General features: G+C 34.9%; 1 protein-coding gene across 6 annotated transcripts in view; it reads right to left on the bottom strand.

The window, feature by feature from the left end:
* The window catches only part of LOC112050669 (rho GTPase-activating protein 20), a 46,926-nt gene that overhangs the window by 3,111 nt on the left and 25,438 nt on the right, over positions 1 to 18,377 (bottom strand). For 2 of the 6 annotated variants that reach the window (XM_052888327.1, XM_052888328.1), the window contains 5 exons: positions 17,817 to 17,894; positions 15,334 to 15,488; positions 14,794 to 14,916; positions 11,145 to 11,403; positions 56 to 6,542 (listed from right to left, as the gene is read on the bottom strand). In XM_052888327.1, coding sequence (XP_052744287.1) covers positions 11,167 to 11,403; positions 14,794 to 14,916; positions 15,334 to 15,488; positions 17,817 to 17,894 — 593 coding nt within the window. In that variant the 3' untranslated portion in view covers positions 56 to 6,542; positions 11,145 to 11,166. The other 4 variants (XM_052888329.1, XM_052888330.1, XM_052888331.1 and 1 more) reach the window with 4 other exon arrangements.

Here is an 18,377-nt window from a genome sequence, read left to right as displayed (position 1 = left end):
TCGAGCTCAGCAGTGAGCCGAATATGGGTTGATGACGACGACGACTTTAGAATACAAAAAAAACGCTAACAAGAATGATAAGATACCCTAAGAAATGGCCAATGTAACGCCAGCCACACACGGTCAAGTCATGTCAAATCTGCAGCTCGCTTAGATATGTGAAAATGCATTTTCACATTTTAGATTCATTATATTATTTTTACATCCATACATTGACATACTCTTATAAAAAAATGACTCACAATCAAAAACGTCTTCAATACATGCGTGGACTTTTCAAATAGTCGTATTGCTAATTCAACCTTATTATTAGAAAAATCTTTTATATTGAACTTTAAGCTTCTAATTTAGATTTAATTTTCTTTAATTATCCTACAACTGCCAGAACCACAAATGTGGACAGTTTTCAAGTGTAATTTTCTATATGATGTGTCCATTTTTAATAGCATCTCGGTGCATTCACATCCTTAAACGCACTACAGATTACGATATACTTGACCGTGTGTGGCTAGCATAAGCCTAACGCGTAGCTACACCACAACCACGAGGAATTCATAAATACATTGAGCTTTCGCATGACTAAACTAAACTATGCAAAATTAAAATGTGCAACGAGGCTTGCGAAAAATGCTATTAGTATTTACAGAAAATATATCTAGCCTGCTATAGCACTTATTTCATTAAAATATTCCCTTATATATAAAAAAATCTACGCATATGTATGTTCGTCAACTTTTGGAAGAAGTTGGTTAGTAATCTGTCTTTCTTGATGTAGTTGTAATGTGACATTTGACATAATATTGACGTATTGATGTATAGCATGGCAACTTCGTTCGTAACACTCCTGATGTTACGCGCGGGGCGGGGGGCATATAGCGATGCATGAAAAACCCACGACTGATGCATCTCACCGCCCGTCACCCGCATATCATGGGAGTGTTATCAACGAACTTACCAAACTATAATATAGTGCCGGCCGCACACACTCGTTTTCCGTATTCGTTTTCCTAATGCGTTAAATTTCGATATGAAATTCCGCGAAACTACCGCAGATTTTACGGTTTTCTTCATTCGGAATGTATATTATAGCAAGGGCTCGCATTCGTTACGTACGCACGGAATTTGTTCCGTTCGGAAAAAAACATACATGTGCGTCATTTAATGTATTTTATATTGATTTCGATTTTTCATGTTTTGAAAACCGAATGCATTAAATCAATATAAAATACAATAAATGAGGCGTACGTAAATTTTTTCTGAACGGAACAAATTCGCGTACGTAGCAATTATTGCGAGCCTTTGCGAAAATATTCATTCAGAATGACGAAAAACGAATACGGAAAACGAGTGTTTGCGGCCGGCCTTAAGGAACGTACATACTATAATGAATTTGTACACACAAACACACTTGTTATTATGTTACCACTGCTTCCAAAAGGATTCATATACGTTATAGGGGCACCCCCAGGGGCACGTTCACTAGCTGAATTTCGAATTTAAACTGTATGCGTTTGAGATTTCGATACTCAGCGGGTGAACGATCCCCTGGGGGTGCCCCTGAGACGGCTATGAATTCCACTGTTATACAATGCGAATGAACAGTGTTTTAAGCACCGACCTGTTATTATTGGTTCGAATTACTATATTGTTGCTAAAGTTTTATATTGTAGATAATAATTGACTAAAACAACCAATCTGTAGGTCAATGCGCACCACGACGTCTCTAGAGACGAGAAAAAGACATTTTGACCAATAGCGACCGCAGCTGAAACATCTGTCTCTTTCGCCCCAATGCAACAATAATTCAACTCCGCCGCTAGTGGTCGACAATGTCTTTTTCTCTTCACGAGATCTTTGACATACGCTAGACCTGCGGAAGCATTACAATCACATTATTGCTGTCAAAATATCCCATATATCGAAACTCTGTCAAAATACTTATGTAAAAGGAATTTATCTCTAAAACTTTATAATCTAAATTGCATATCAATAGACAGTATTAATAAAACATTACATTAGTAATAGTTTACATCAGATAAATTAAAGTGATGTTTAATGTGATAACTATGCATGTTATTTATTTATTTATTTACAATAGATTTCACAATCAACCTAGCACCTATAAATTATATCAGAAAGAGTTAAGATTTTTATTCATAAGTAAAGAATTTTAAATGTCACCAGTAGGTCGGTACCGCGACATACATCTCGAGAAGTGAGAAAGTTAAATGTAACCAATAGCGACGCAATCGAAAATATAGCTCTCTTTTTTATTGCCTTGGGACGAAAGAGAGAGCGATATTTTAACTCCGCCGCTATTGGTCGACTTCCCGAGATATATATACTCAGAGGCACAATTATCCGCCCACTTTAATATACTCGCGTCATATTAAAGTGGACGGATTGTACCTCTGAGTATAGTTGACGCATGCTAGACCTACTGTACTAGTAAATGGCTATAATTATTTCACAGACTCGCATTAATTTTTTAAATTATTTAGCTACTTAGATTTAAGAGACGACCAATGAAATTTGTACTCTATTCAATAGACAATAAAAACGATTATCAATTGGATTTAAATAGGCATCACAAATTACATTTAATTTAAAATAATTAAGTCCGTACATATTCAAAGAATACCTTTTTTTTCATATAATATTTTCAGTCTTGTATGTGGCCTAATTATAAGGGTTCACTACGTTTGAATGATGTATGAAATGGAAATATGCATACGACAAGTAACTCGTTAGCCTTAGGCCTCATTCGCACGAGAGTTTTTTTAACGGACGTTAATGAAGCGTTCAAATACAACCAATGCATTCAAGTATTCTTTGTTCACGCGAAAGCGTTTATAAAACACGACGCTTTTTATCGAGCAGTGTTGCATTTTCAATTTTGGGCATTGTAAATATACCATGAATTAAATTAAGAACGTTATAAAAGCGCCAAAACTGGGTTTGAACGTATCGCTTTTTTAACTCTCGTGCGAATGAGGCCTTATTAGGTTTGTAATTATACCAAGAGAGAACAAAGAGTGTGATATGCCGACAAATTGCTAATGTGCCTGTAGGTTGATCATGCGACTAATGTAGTATTTCGTCAAGAGAAATAGACAAAAAATGGCGGCGGAGTTGTCCCTGTCCCGTCTTTTTCGTCCCAACGCAATGAAAGGCAGCGGTATTTTTCGGTTGCGCCGCTATTGGTTGAAATTTGTCTATTTCTCTTTGAAGATTTCGTTGGTCGCATGTCAGCCATACGGGGTCGCTATTTTTGTGACGCTATCTCGCGACATAAAACAATACCTTTTTAAAATTATTCAAACATTTGGCTTTATTTAAAAAAACATACCTATAAAGATTTTATTTTATTAAAAATGAAAAAATAATGAATTAAAATCTTTTGTTAGCTGTGCTTTTTTAGTTGCAATTAACGTCACGTCAAAAATGTCAATTTGACAAGCTTCCAGAGTGGTAGCAATTTTCGCGGATTATAATCATCTCTCCTAAGGCTAATAATTAGTTGCGCCTCGTAGATCATTCAGCCAAAGTATGGGTTTTATTAAAATGCATCTAGAATAAGTCAACAAAACTTTGTTCATGAACTGATTGTCAGTGATTTTCGCATACATCACACGAGTCATACATTAGTATAGACAATGCAATGTGTTCATAGCTTTATCACAATGGCGGATTTACTAATTTGCCGCCAGTAGGCTGTTAAATTTTTGTAGCCCCTACTGATCTCTGGAATTCAATTACCTTAAATTGTGTCAATAAATTTGCAACATTTAATATTTTACTAGGACTGTAAAGTAGGAACAAAATATTTATTTTAGATATAATATTAGTCTAGATAGTATAGACGTATATTAGCCTTCTATTATAATTTACACAATATAATAAAAAAAACATTGTTCCATTGTCATGACTCCATGTTCTTTATTTATGTGAGATAAATATTTTTGGGTCAAACATGTCCAGGGTCCAGCCTATTTAGCCTACTGGTAAATCCGACACTGAAGGCGACATTTCGAATGTTGATTCAACTAAAGTCTTATATGATTTTCATAGATCATTAACATGTGACAGCTGTCATCCGTTTCTGGTCTAAAGGGTGCCGGCACCCAGTCAATATTGACAATCTTATTTTGACTTTCGACGAGAACATTACCATTATGATAATATGTTGGGCAAGGTTGCCTAAAGTTGCCATATGACGGTCATATTTCCTTAGGGGCAACTTTACATATCAATAATCTGAACAATTACTTATGTGCGGGCCCCCATAGATTTTTAAATGTGCATGTCTTTCGATTTTATAATATATGAATGTCGAGATGAAAAAATAAGAAATATCTAGATTGTAATACATGAGGTAGTCTAAAATGCAGCGTTGTATACATATACGATTTACGAAACGATTCGTTAAAATTTAGCACACTTTATGTATGTTTATCGTTCGTCATCGTCTAAAAATACTTTCAAATAGAGTAATAAAAAAACTAACTAGATAAATATATACAGGAATGTTATATATCAATAGTCAGAGTTAAATTCTTATAAAATTAACTTATATATTCAGGAACATAATGCTTTTTTCACATTTAATACATTACTTCCAACTTGATAAATTACAACTATTATAATCCAGTCATTTATGACTTTGAAGGTTACAATAATTCCCATAGAGCTAAAATTGGTATGAATATTCAGAATACTACTATAAATTAATTCTGAAAACTCCCCATCAATCCCCCTTGTGCAAAAATTTATTAATGGTGAAAGTTTGCAAAAACTTTTCTTTATATGGCAATACTTATGAAAAAAAATTTAGATACATTTTTTGTAGAGAATCGGATGATCTACAATTTTTGTCTAAACTATCTTTGCTTTATAGCAAAACTCACCGTTGAGCTGAAAAACGCGAAAAACACATTTTTGCAAACTTTTTTTGCACAAGGGGGATTGATGGGAACTTTTTACAATTTATTTATAATAGTATTTTAAACATTCATACCAATTTTTAGCTCTATGGGAATTATTGTACTTACTTCTATTTTAAGGATTAATTTGACTGGACTAATTAGTTAGGAAGACGCTATATCCAATTTCTGCGTTCTATAATGCTCCATACATTTTTACTCGCTATGTTTATTGCTTGTAAGTGTCCTCGTATTAATATAACTTATAAAATTGATCGTACTGTATAACATTATGTTACATGGCACACACATTATTTATAAGTAGGTAAAGCTGAATTGTTTATAATATGTCGTTTAAGAAATGTAATTACTCGATTATCGCAGTACGTCTTATATTAATATTACAATTTTAAATTTCTGAATGTAAATTTGGTAGAAAATAAATGGATCATTTCATAAAAGATATCTGCATCACTATATAAAATACATAACATGTATATAACACATGTATGAACCTGCATGTATTGCATATAAGTCATGTATTTTCAAATTAGTTTTGAAAAAGGGGTTTAGAAAACGATCCTTTACAACATTGTTGACACATAAAGTCGCTCACTAGCATTTATTGCAGATATACAGTAAAAAGTACTCATTTTATTGCTTATTACATATATAGCCTAGATACTTAGCACTTATATTAATGCTAGCATAGATTTTATATCGAAAAGGGTTGTTTTGTGAACATTTTACGGTTCTGAAGTACAAAAATGGAGCCTCTTATTTCTTGATAGAACGAAACATCTAACTGACCAGATGTATCAAACATCTGTGGTTGACCCAAACCCGAATACTTACAAACAGGTAAGTTAGCACAAAAACAGTTGCGTTAAATGATACTTGTGACATTAACGATGCGATAAACTACGCTTTGTACACAATATTGCAGCTTGCTTTCTTCGCTTTATTTTACCTACTTGGTGTCTGCATTAGCTTCCTTTTAATTTGCGTTTTCAACAAGCGCAAACGTATTCGTTGATGACACACAATTTTACACGAACAGATGCGTTACAGACGCGCGAAAACCTACTCGCAGGCGAGTTAGTACAAACACAGTGGTGTGGCGTGCTTGTGACATAAGACACGCGATATACATATTACGCTTAGTTCACAATATAGCTGTGATTGCCTGCTTACATTAACGCATTGCGCTCAATATACCGCGAACGTATTCGTTACAGACGCGCGAATACTTGCGAACAGGCAGGTTAGTACAAGTTTGCTTGAGACTCGTTACATACATGAAAGTTAATACAAACACAGTGGTGTAATTTGCCTGTAACATTAGACACGCGATATACTCCGCCTTGTTCACATTATCGCTGTAAACGCTTGATTTCATAGAGTGAACGTATTCGTTGCAGACGCGCGAATACTTACAAACAGACAAGTTAGTACAAACACAGTGCTGTGGCGTGTTTGTGACGCGACAGTGCGTGGGTCAGGGTCGGCGTCAGGGTCAGGCGGTCACTTGACGAGGCTGGAGAGCGAGCGGGACCTCAGTGTCGGAGTGCGTGAGGGCGCGGCACACGCGCGCGCGCCTAGAGCGACGACGCGACCCGCCTGTACACACACATGTGCGGTCAACACGATGCGATCCAATGTATGGTAACATTCACATTGGCGCATACTCGCAGCGAAGCGTCATGACTATGTAATATTAGATTATTTTGAACTCTATTCCAATGTGTTAACGCTCAAAGTACGTGCAGTGTCTTTCCTATTCAAATCAATGTTTGCAGACGTGTCTTTAATTTTCTCAGCACAAGTTTATACCTTGATAATTCGAGATAGAGTTCAACTTACTATAGTGTAAAACATACGCCAAATCTGCGCCAATGTGAATGAAGCTTTAGCCATAGAAATCTGAATAACTAGGCAATAGAAGTTTTGTAAATTCCTGAACTACAGCTACAAAACTCAAGTGACATGTAACACCGTCCGATAGTTTGGAGTGAACATTGGATTTCTATTGCTTTGTGGTTAAGATTTCTGATGGGTGAACACGATGCAATCCAATATGTGAGGCCGTACATTCAATGTACACCGAATTTGTCCACTCTTTGCAGTTTTTGATCTTTGATATATTTTCAAGTGTTGTGCTAAATGTATATTAATCTTATTCATGCAACTTCCTATCAAATTAAATCAACGGTTCAATCATTTACGGTCTATTATCTCTATTAGTAGTGACTTCGAAAAGATTCTCCCGAGAGGTGATAGCATACAGTTAAAGTTACAATTTGTAATTGAAATTTTACAGAGCCTATTGCTTCCATGAATTTTGTCATTAAGAAAGCGTTTTTATTTTTCCCCCAAAATACAGAAACAGCTTTTAACAATTTATTTGAATTTTTGTAGAGGAAAATCTAAAACTTGTTATTATTTTCGGTTGGAAACTAATTGAGAAAACTTCCAACGTCACAAACTCCACATCTTAACCCATTAGATATATCACCCAAATTTCAAAACCTTTTCTCTGAAAACTTTTTTGGTCATAAAGTTGCATAAATAGTTTGAAAAGACTAATGTTAGTGCATCATCATATTAATCTCCAAAAATAACCAAGTAGGACCAAATTCAACGCTTTTCGAATGTCAACCTCAACAGCCAGTCTCTACAGATGTACAGTTTGGGCTTACAAAGTCATTCTATAACGATTGGTTTCAAGCTACAGGCTAACTGAAACAGAGAAACGCAAAAAACCAATTAGAATGTCGCAAGGTCACGTGATACGTCATTGCTTAGTAAACTGATTGGTTTATTTACCTTAAATTTAAAGGCCAATTTACTCTCTTTGAGGCCAAAATATACCATAAGTTAATTATGACTACATGCCTATCTCTCTTTCGTTCCATCGCAATGAAAGAGATAGCATACATTTCGTTGTGATGGGGCAGAAATAGCTATATTAAAATTATTATTATTATTAAATTATTTCTTAAGCCCGCTTGCGTGTACCATTACTGGTCTACGAGCCAACGTAAACGCATGTTTTAATTTACTAGTTATCTGCTACAGTAAGCGAAATATTGCCACAGTGATAAAATGCGTATTCTAAGTAGTTTACACACAAATAAATATCTTACACCTCAAACTGTACTTCTGGCGAAACTGCTCAATTACACACTTAACAGTGAGCGTAAGATCACAATATAACAAATCAGTTATTTGTATTTCTGTACGTTAACCCTGAAATTCATCATGTAACTTAAATAAATTATGTAATGATGTAACTTGAATAAATTATATTTTTGTGTTTGTGATCTTACACGCATGTAGTGTACATAGAGTCTCGAGCAGTGAGCGTACCGAAATACAAAAAGTATTAAGCTTTGCCTAAACGAAGTAGTTTAATGCTGAAAATTGGCAAGAATATCCTTATATTTTGAAGGGAGCAACAAAATTGCTTTTATAGTGGTTTTAAGTAGCAGTTGTCCCCACGCTGTTAACTTTTCAATATTTTTTAATGATATTAAAACAAATCGTTCATAGCTTATAGGTACATACATTCAACTTTCGCGACGATCTAATTAAAAAAAACTCTTTATATTTTTGCTACAACAAACTGCTCTGATTCTACATACAATAATTTAATGTGTGTGTAACAAACATTTAACTCAATACACACAACATATATAGAGCTATACCAACTCTAAAGGGCTCGTTTTACCACCTTTTGATAAGTGTCTGTGTCTAGTCTATTTACAAGTTTTGTCTTTGTCATTTGACATAAAGTAAGAAAGTGACAAAACTAACGATTACACTAGCTCAGAGGTTCCCAAAATTTTTTTTCTAAAAATATTAGATTCACCTATGGAAATTTTCGTCACAGCTGAATCAACAGCCACCACGAAATAACAGTAAAAAAAAGTGAGAATTGATTAATTACTTTATTAATCAATTGACTGTTTTGAGATTAAATGACAAAAAGTAAAATAGTCCAGGGAATAAGTTATTTCAAACTACTGAATCAGCTAAATTTAATTTTTTATATCTACTCACAGGACAAGGAAACAATCAATTCATAAATAATTTTATTTACAAAACTCCCCATTCGGTATGAAACAAGTCAAATTTTCGTGTACCTCTGCTTACGAATCGTGAACCCCCATTTCTGACAGGTCAACGTAGATCCCTGCCGAGTCTTTCGTAGACCCCTGGGGTCCACCTGAAGCACTTCGGGAATCTATGGACTAGCTTATTCACAAGTTTCGTCTTTGGCATTTGACATAAAGTAAGATAATGGCAAAACTTACAGTTAGACTATCCATCACTTATCAGAGGGTAGTGAAAGCGGTCCTAAATAACACAACATCGAGCAAGTTCTCTTTGAGCGATCAATCGAAGCACAATGCATAAGTAAATGAATGAAGTAGCTCAACTGAACATAGCCGGGTGTGATCCTAAAGGCCATATATAGCAATTTCATTAATAATTAAATAAACACTGCTAAAACTCACGTGTTTTTGTCAGACTTTTTCTGACTAGTTTTGAATCTATTCAGGGACTTTAGTCATGAGCTTGTAATGCAACAAAGTAGCCAAAATGTATGCTGTATGGTTTTGAAACTAATCAGGCATACTCCAACAATAATCACATTGATTTTAGCCGTGTTTTATAATTCACTGAAATATAGGTAAAACTAATTAGATAGTTTAAATTCTAAAAAAAGCACTTGAATTGTAATGTTTGAATGAACACGAAAACTAAGGCAGATAGAACACAGAAATCGGTGCTATCAATATTGTAGATTTTTAGGTAAAAAATATGTGATCCAATAAGAATTGGAATTATTTATTTATGTCAACTTTTTCAAAAATATTGCCATAGTAAAATTTAGTTTTTTTTTGTATTGGAAATAATTAAATAATACCTACCTATACATACAGTAACAGGCATGTAGGAGTGCAATATGAACATTAATTTGTGAAGATTCAAAATAAATTTATCGTGTTAATCATATTTAAATGTAAATGTATGTGTTTTTCCTTTACGTGTAAATATCTGCATTTCAACAAAATCTATGTAATGTTAGTAAAGCGATAAAACTTTACTAAATACCAGCGGAACTGTTTCCCACAGGAACCTGGATTTTCCGTGATAAAAAGTAGCCTATGTTCAGCTCCTACGTTCTATTTATGACTGCATTAAAATTCCTCTTAATCGGTTCAGCTGTTTTAGCTAACGGCTAAACACAGACTTTAGCTTTTATATTATTAGTGTGAATAAGGTTATAACTTGTATGCGTCCTGAGTAACTGCGAACCGCATTAAACATACAGTCGACAAATATGGCTATGGTTCGAGTTGTAGCGATTCTTGTTTCAATTTTACGTCATCACTGAGAATCTTTAAATATATCTAAACATTAATATTTCACTGTTGATTAGAGAATAAAAGATACGCGCATGATTTATGAAAACCCAAAGATTATAATTAAATGTATGCCAATCAAAACAAAAACACCAAACGTGTAGAAAACGTGCATAACAGAAAGCTGTAACACTGCATGCATAAAGCTGGAAAAAGGAAAAGCAACCACCTTTGCCCATTTATTGAGTTAATGAAGCGTAGGAAACGTCTCCCTTTCGGCTCAAAAATAATAATAAAAATATACATAATAACGTTATATTCATATTAAAATAAATATATACAAACTACCTCAACCTAGAACAAAGGGCATAGATTCCGTCAAAGAGACTACTACTACTAATAAACAGAAATCATAATATAGAACTTGAAAAAATATAAAAAATAGGTATAAAAAATACTACAATAACATGTACATAAATATACTCGTGTCTTATTCATCGATTCAGCCCATAACCACCAACAATAAAAACTTAACCCATACATAAATACATACCTATTTATTTACATAAAATGTATTTTTTTCTACAATAAACACGACTTAATTACGATTAAATAATAATCAAAAAAATATATAACTGTCTTGTCAGCTTTTGTCAACCCAGTAACAAATTAATAAACTAACACATTTGTACTACCTCAATCGACACAATGATCAACCTGATCGTATGTACACGCCGCGTGAGGTGTTACAAATGTGCATCTGACATAAACCAATCCAAACAAAACAACATAAAGCGTCCGAAAGAGAAGCGTCCCCACCGTTAGTCCTCAAAACACAAGATCTCAGTACCGGTGGCACGAGGCATCCGATTTCAAAACAAAAACTCAAGGCAGGCGACGAGCACGTATAGAGCGGTGCTCTCGTCGCGTTGCGCGCACGCTGCGGGCGGGCGCGGGGGCGGTGGCGGAGGCGGAGGCGGGAGGGCCAGGGGCGAGGGCGGCGGGGGCGGTGGCGTACTTGCGCGCGAGCGGGCCGCGTCCAGCGAGGCGGCGGGCTGCAGGAACCACTCGGAGCGCGTCCGCATCCGCGCCCGCTGCCGCTCGTGCACCTACGCACCGGGCGCCCGGGACCGCCCTACCGTTACCGCTACACCGACACCCGCTCGCGACGCATATGTAAACAACCTCAGTATGGCTATTGGCTTTATCATATCAACTTTTCTTATAATAGTAGGCTTTGAAACATTAGTAGACCTAACATGCGTACCACGACATCTATCGAGACAAAAGAAAGACAAATGCCGACCAAAAGCGGTAGACTCGAAAATATCTAGCTACTAGCAGACGTCGCGTGGTTTCACCTGCGGGTTCCCGTTCCCGTAGATACGGGGATAATATGTAGCCTATAGCCTTCCTCGATAAATGGGCTATCTAACACTGAAAGAATTTTTCAAATCAGATCAGTAGTTCCTGAAATTAGGGCGTTCAAACAAACAAACTCTTCAGCTTTATAATATTATCTATTATCCGTTGCGTTGGTCGACAATATGTCTTTTTGTCTTTACAAGATATATAGTTGCCGCATAGGCGTACTGGTTATATATATCGCAGAAACAGGCATTTTTGAATGCACAAAGAACAACAAATCTACACAGTTCGCACATCAAATTTCAGGGATTCTATAGCTTTTGAGAATATTGACACAAATACAATGTATTTGCATGGATTTATGTGGCGTAGCATGGTTGTGAAAGCTATCTTGCATGTGTTATTGTCCTGTAATTACAGAACCACACTTACATGTGTGGTTCTATAATTATAATTTTCTATACTGCGTTGCAGAATAAATTTTGACAGTAAAATTCTTATTCAAATAGCCAATTCGCTTTTGTTTCGGACATATTATGTGTATCAGGCATGCTGTATCTACTATAACCATACTGAAGGTTGTTTATATATACGGGCGAGCTATTATACTGTTAACCTGAGTGCTTATTTACTTGTGGTTATATACAAAACATTGTATCAATAAAAGTGACGTCATATCGTTTTAAAGGATCATTATTAATTTCATAACCTTCCTATAATTAAATTTTAATGCTACACATTGTAATTAATATACTGTATAACATCAAAAAGGTAAGATTTTCCTTCCTAGATAAGAATACAGATTTAGTAAGATCAATTATTTTTTAAACTACCGACCTATTACGATATTATCGATAGCATAATATGTTAAAATTAAATAAATGTTAGAAACATTAGAAAGTTAATAGATTAATATTAGACAACTACAAAATCGTTAGTAACTGTTACCAACAACAATATAAGTATTAATAACTACTGTTAAAAAGTAATATTTATATGATTAATATTATTTGATATTCTTATATATAATATTATGAAAACACAACCACAAATTGACAAAAATTTTTTTGAATAATTTGTTAACGCCGATTTAGATAAATTCCTTTTTTTTATTTATCATTTTACTAAACCACAATAATTTACTTCTAGGATATTTATAGATTTGTTGATAAATACATGATCAAGATCACAGAAACGAAGAGATACTGGTGATAATTTGATAAGCCTAAAGTTAAAAAGCTCTAGGCTAAAGGGTTTGACTCGAAATCAAGAAATCTTGGATTATATTTATACTAAAACCTTTTGACTATTGTTGTACCCACTCCTACGAGAATGTCAGGTTGGAGGGGAAAGGGTCATGCTTAAAACACATGACTAATATTATTGTTTTAACAAGTTTTAATACCATTTGCCACGCAAAAGGTCAGTACTCTATTACTAGAAATATGTCTGGTCGAACGAAAAAGTAAATAAGATTTTCCATCGGCAGTTGTTTACTATCACACGGATTCTGCTACATTTTAAAATTTACAAATCATATATATATGTTTTTAAGTTATTGTTTTTTTTTTCATTTTTGTTTAGAAAATAATATACACATCAAATTTGCATATCAACTAACAAGCGTTGCTTTTAATCCAATCCACACAAGAATCTAACTAAAAGACAGAAAATCACCCTATGTAGTTATGTCAAGAGAAAACAGATATTTTACATGCATCCTGGAGTATGAACCATTGTATCAAATTAACAAAACATGAATGTTGAAAGGTGTAGGTACCAAATTAACAAAATGTATGTTTTCAGTAGCGCTATTTAGTACCGATGTGTTTTAAACTCGTCAGTATGAATATCCAATGCGTCTCTATCTCTCTCTATCTATAGTATGGTGTTAGACAAAGAGAGATAGATATGAATTCCAGACTCACATTGATTAATTAAAACATCGTTTTTCGCTGTCGAAGAACGCTATAGATTCAAGAGAGAAAACATTTTATATCTAAAAAAATATAAATTTTTTCTTTTTAAAAATTAACCAACTACATCTTGGCAACCACATTGCTTGCTTAGAAAAACGTAATCCGCTAAATTTTAACTAATGGTTCATACCCAGAAACAGAAAACAAGTAAATAAACAGGGAATCGCATTTTTTCATTTGCTACAGGCGTTTTAGGGTTAAATCTCATCACCATTTCTTTAAGAACAACCAATCCTTTAGTGTGCGCTAGAATTCAAACATATTATATATAAAATAAACCCCTTGAAAATATTTTCTTTTCCTGCAAAATCTCTTTTTTGCTAAAGTACTCGAATACTATAAAATTACACAAAACCTTCAATAATAAAAAGTTATTTTTCTAATGATGAGAGGGATTTTTCAAATATACAAACACATTTCATAGAATCGATTTAAAAAGATTAGCAACAGGAGCTGAGAGTAGTCTAAATAAAGGGAAATATTCTAAAACGTAGTACACTTAGTTTTATCTACCGAAATCATCGGATGCCACAGATTAAATCAAAACCTTCCAAAAAATGAGAAAAAAAATATAGCAACACATTAAAATCACCGCGTGGTTTATTGCAAATAGTTTTAGAAGATCCAAAGTCACGAGATTCGAGAGTTTTGAGGTTTCAGATTTTTTTTTTGGATAAAGTAAAAACTTACACCTTAATTAAACTTTAAAAGATCTTCTGACTTTAAAAAAAAAAAGAATATTTGCCACATCTTTTTTTTTAATATGACCAATATTCCCATTCCCATCCATTAGTCGGAAAAGACTGTATTAGGAGTGGGTACGACAATAGACCAACGGGGCGAGGATCGAACCACCACCCCTCGGTGATGAGTCCGACTGCGCTTACCGTTGAGCTATTGAGGCTCACTTTAAAAACTGGAAGGTTCTCAATTCGACGCGTACATATTTCTTCTTGATTTTTGTTGTTTATTATTTCGTAACTTCATCAATTGTTAACACATTTTGTAAGTTATTTTTATGTTTAAATGCGTTTACTTCCATTAAATTTTGGCAAAAAAAAAAAATAAGTAGCATCCGATGATCGTTTCAAATTAGATGAAGTTCTACTGAACAACATAAGTTCACAGAAGCATTTTCGCAGCGGCGTTTACCTGCGGCAGGTAGGAGAGGCTCTTGGTGCTCTCCGCGTACTTGTTGATGGCGCGCAGCTCCTCCAGAGTCATGTGCGGGCTGGAGTTGCTGCGAGACGATTGTGATGATGAGCTCACGGACACCTGGAAAGCCGTTTATAAAGCCTAAATTATACTAAAAAAGTCATATTATGGTCACACCCCTGTATCGTGCGGCAAAGCATAATTGAGTCAGTTATACACTTGATCGGCTTTGGGATTTATATATATATTTAGTGGGGTGTCAAATATTGTTGAAGAGATTTGACATCAGGTCTCTCTAAACGGAAACGCTACTGATGGCGTGACGAGGCTCAGCAAGTCACAAAAGGTGCAACATCGTCAAGAAGCAAACTTGTGTTAGGGGTCACGACCCTCAGTAATGAGGAATACGACGCAAGAATGAGGAGCAGGAACAAAATAGTCTAGGAGCAGCCAATTCTACCCGTATATCCTATCTCCTCCGCGTTTCGTTCAGCGTTAGCCTTATACGCCGCTACTTGTAGTAGTAATAAAGTTTACCTTGAAAATGCTCTCCTCAAGAGAAATAGACAGACGCGTGCAGGAGTCCAGCAGACTGTGCTCAGGGATGATGCCGAGCCCTGCGCCAGCGCCCGTGCCGCCCACCGCACCCATCAACGTTGGCATTGACTGACACTCTTCCGATTTTGACAACCCTGATAAAGATTCATGGCATTTACGCTTTAAAATAGTCATAATTATTACTTTGGTAATAAAGAAAAAGTAAGTAGAGAAACTACTGTTGTTGGCCTTGACTGACTCTCCTCCGATTTTGACAACCCTGACAAAGATTAATGACATTTACCCTTCAAAATAGTCCTAATTTTGCCTTTGGTATGAGAACAAGTTAGCATTGACTGACACTCTTCCGATTTCGACAACCCTGTCAAAGATTTATGGCATTTACGCTTTCAAATTGTCATAATTGTTTCTTTGGTAATAAAGAAAAGTAAATAAAGAAACTACTGTTGTTGGCACTGACTGACTCTCCTCTGATTTTGACAACCCTGACAAAGATTAATAACATTTACCATTTAAAATAGCCCTAATTATGACTTTGGTATGAGAACGAATGAGCAGATAACCTACTGAAAAAGTTGCACCTTTTATTGCAATAAAACTTTTTAAATATGAATTAACATTGGGATTGATATGTCACTGATACTTCCCGAATTTGGATATAAGCAGGCGCTACTTTGCGGAAGTTCATCATGAATTAAATACTTTCCGAGTTTGGTCAGTCGTGAGAAAAATTCAAGGGATTTAACCTGTATAAAATACCTTTTTGATTTTGCTTTTTATGAGACAAATTCTGAGTACCGAGAATGTACTTGATTTAATAATGTATATTAGAAAGATTTTACCTTTTCTAATATTATTAATACTCCATTTTAGTCTCATAAATTCGAAATAGTAATAGGATTGTATCAGATAGTTATCTCTAGGCTGAATCTAAAATTGTTTTTTAAATTGAGGACTGAACCACATTTCGGATTGTCTGTAATGTATATTCATTAAGTTTTGTACATGAATTCGACGCACACAATATTTTTTATTCTTAAATACATTAAAAAGCAAATATAGAAAACTGCACATTTGAAATGCGATAGTAAAATACATATAAAATATGTCTACATTTTAAACAGTGTAATTATTCCAAAATAGTGCTTAATTTGTGAATATTATTAGTAAATTATTTTAATACAGATACAATTATAGGTACTGGTGTTATTCGTTGTTTACTATCTGATGAACAGTGCTACCATATTCCACGCCCAGTTAATAATGAAACTATGTGACAAATTACTATTACATAATATGCAATGCCAATGCAAGTATCGAAAATGTGACATTAAGTATGATTATCGTAAAACTTGACTCACCAAACAATATCTTACTAAACGAAAACTTAATAAAACTTGCATTTATACAACTTAAACTTGGACTTAGTGTGCGTTTGGTTTGTCACGACCTGCGGAAATATGCAATTTTAACACCGAGTTTTCAGAAAATCCTTCTAACGCTGTAGTTCCATAGATATAAAAAAACGCGTACGTCTCAGGACGCTTGATATAAGTGATAACTTTAACCTGCTGCCGTATGCGTGTGAGAAAGAGAAGCTACACCAAGTGACGCCGTAACGCATTACGTTACGAAGAGGGTTTTCTCTCCCACAAGAAGTTATCACTTCAAAAATACCAATAATCATCCTATAGTATATCTATAGCATAAACAATCAGTAATAGTCCAGGATCCGGTGAGCATTTTTACAATTAATTACTATCAAGTTAATATTCCGTGAGTAGCTTCATCTTGATGAGACGCTCAACTTTTATATGTACGACAAACAAAGTTTTCCTCTTTATAATATTAATATAGAAAATTGTTCAGATTCAGGTAAAGCAGGTGTTAGAAGAGTAGCGATACGACGTCATCATGGAAGGGATAAGAAAATGGCGGTACAGGCCAACAAGTCTAATTAAAGTCACTGCGAACATCATTCGAACCGATTTTTGTATAGTGACAACAGTGTAAAGTGAAACTCTGCCGTAAATAAATCATTCTAGTTTATTATTTTTATTCATTTTCCCTTCTGTTTCCTAAGATAGGTAACTACCTTACTCTCAACTTGTATCAGTAACGAGGTCATCAAAAGTTATTACTAACCAGCTGTTTTTTACTGTTGCTTAATTAATAGTTATATAACAGCCACAATGTCCTACAAATTGTGTGGTACGTCTCGTTCCTAAGCTCACAATATTTTATTACCCAGTAACCCTGTTAGCTACCAGAATCAAGAATTCTCGTGAATATAAAAGTTGAGAGTCTCATCAAGATGAAGCTACTCACGGAAAAATAACTTGATAGTCAATTGTAAAACTGCTCCCCGGATCCTGTACTATAAAGCCAACGGTGTCACAACATCGGCTTACTGCACCCACTCAACTATTATGTTATTATATAGTATCGTATGGTTTCCTTACCTTCTAAATTGAACTTGTTACCCCAACGGTCGCATTCGCATTGCAACCATGTTTTCTCCGCTTCTAATGACAATTGCCCTGTAACAAGACAGTTATTTGTCAATTTTTGACGGCATCGGTTTACAAGCACTTTTAAAAGTCAAGCCTATTTAAAGCCTCAATAGGTCAGCGGTAAAAGCCGGACTCATCACTGAGAGGTCGTGGTTTGGATCCTCGCTCGCTGGACTATTTTCGTACCCACTTCTTAAGTATTTTTCAGATAGCATGGGTACAGTGACAGTCGCCTGTATGACGTTCATATTACGTACTATTATCCATCAACCATCGTACATGGAACGAACTGCAACAGTCTTTTCCGACTAGTTTGAGGGGATATTGGTCATGTTTAAAATATGCCAAATACTCTTTTTCAAATAAAAAAAGCTCTACTCCCTATAGTCCAGTAAAAAAACCAAATAGAAACTCAACAGCTGCTATTTTCAAGTCTATCAGCTTTAAAGGCTTTGTTTAATCCTTCACTTTTACAGACAATTCACGCCTAAACTATCTAAGAACGCAGTT

This window comes from Bicyclus anynana, chromosome 22 (genome assembly GCF_947172395.1).
Source record: "Bicyclus anynana chromosome 22, ilBicAnyn1.1, whole genome shotgun sequence".
NCBI classification, from domain to species: Eukaryota; Metazoa; Arthropoda; class Insecta; order Lepidoptera; family Nymphalidae; genus Bicyclus; species Bicyclus anynana.
This window is presented reverse-complemented; position numbering and strand designations above follow the sequence as displayed.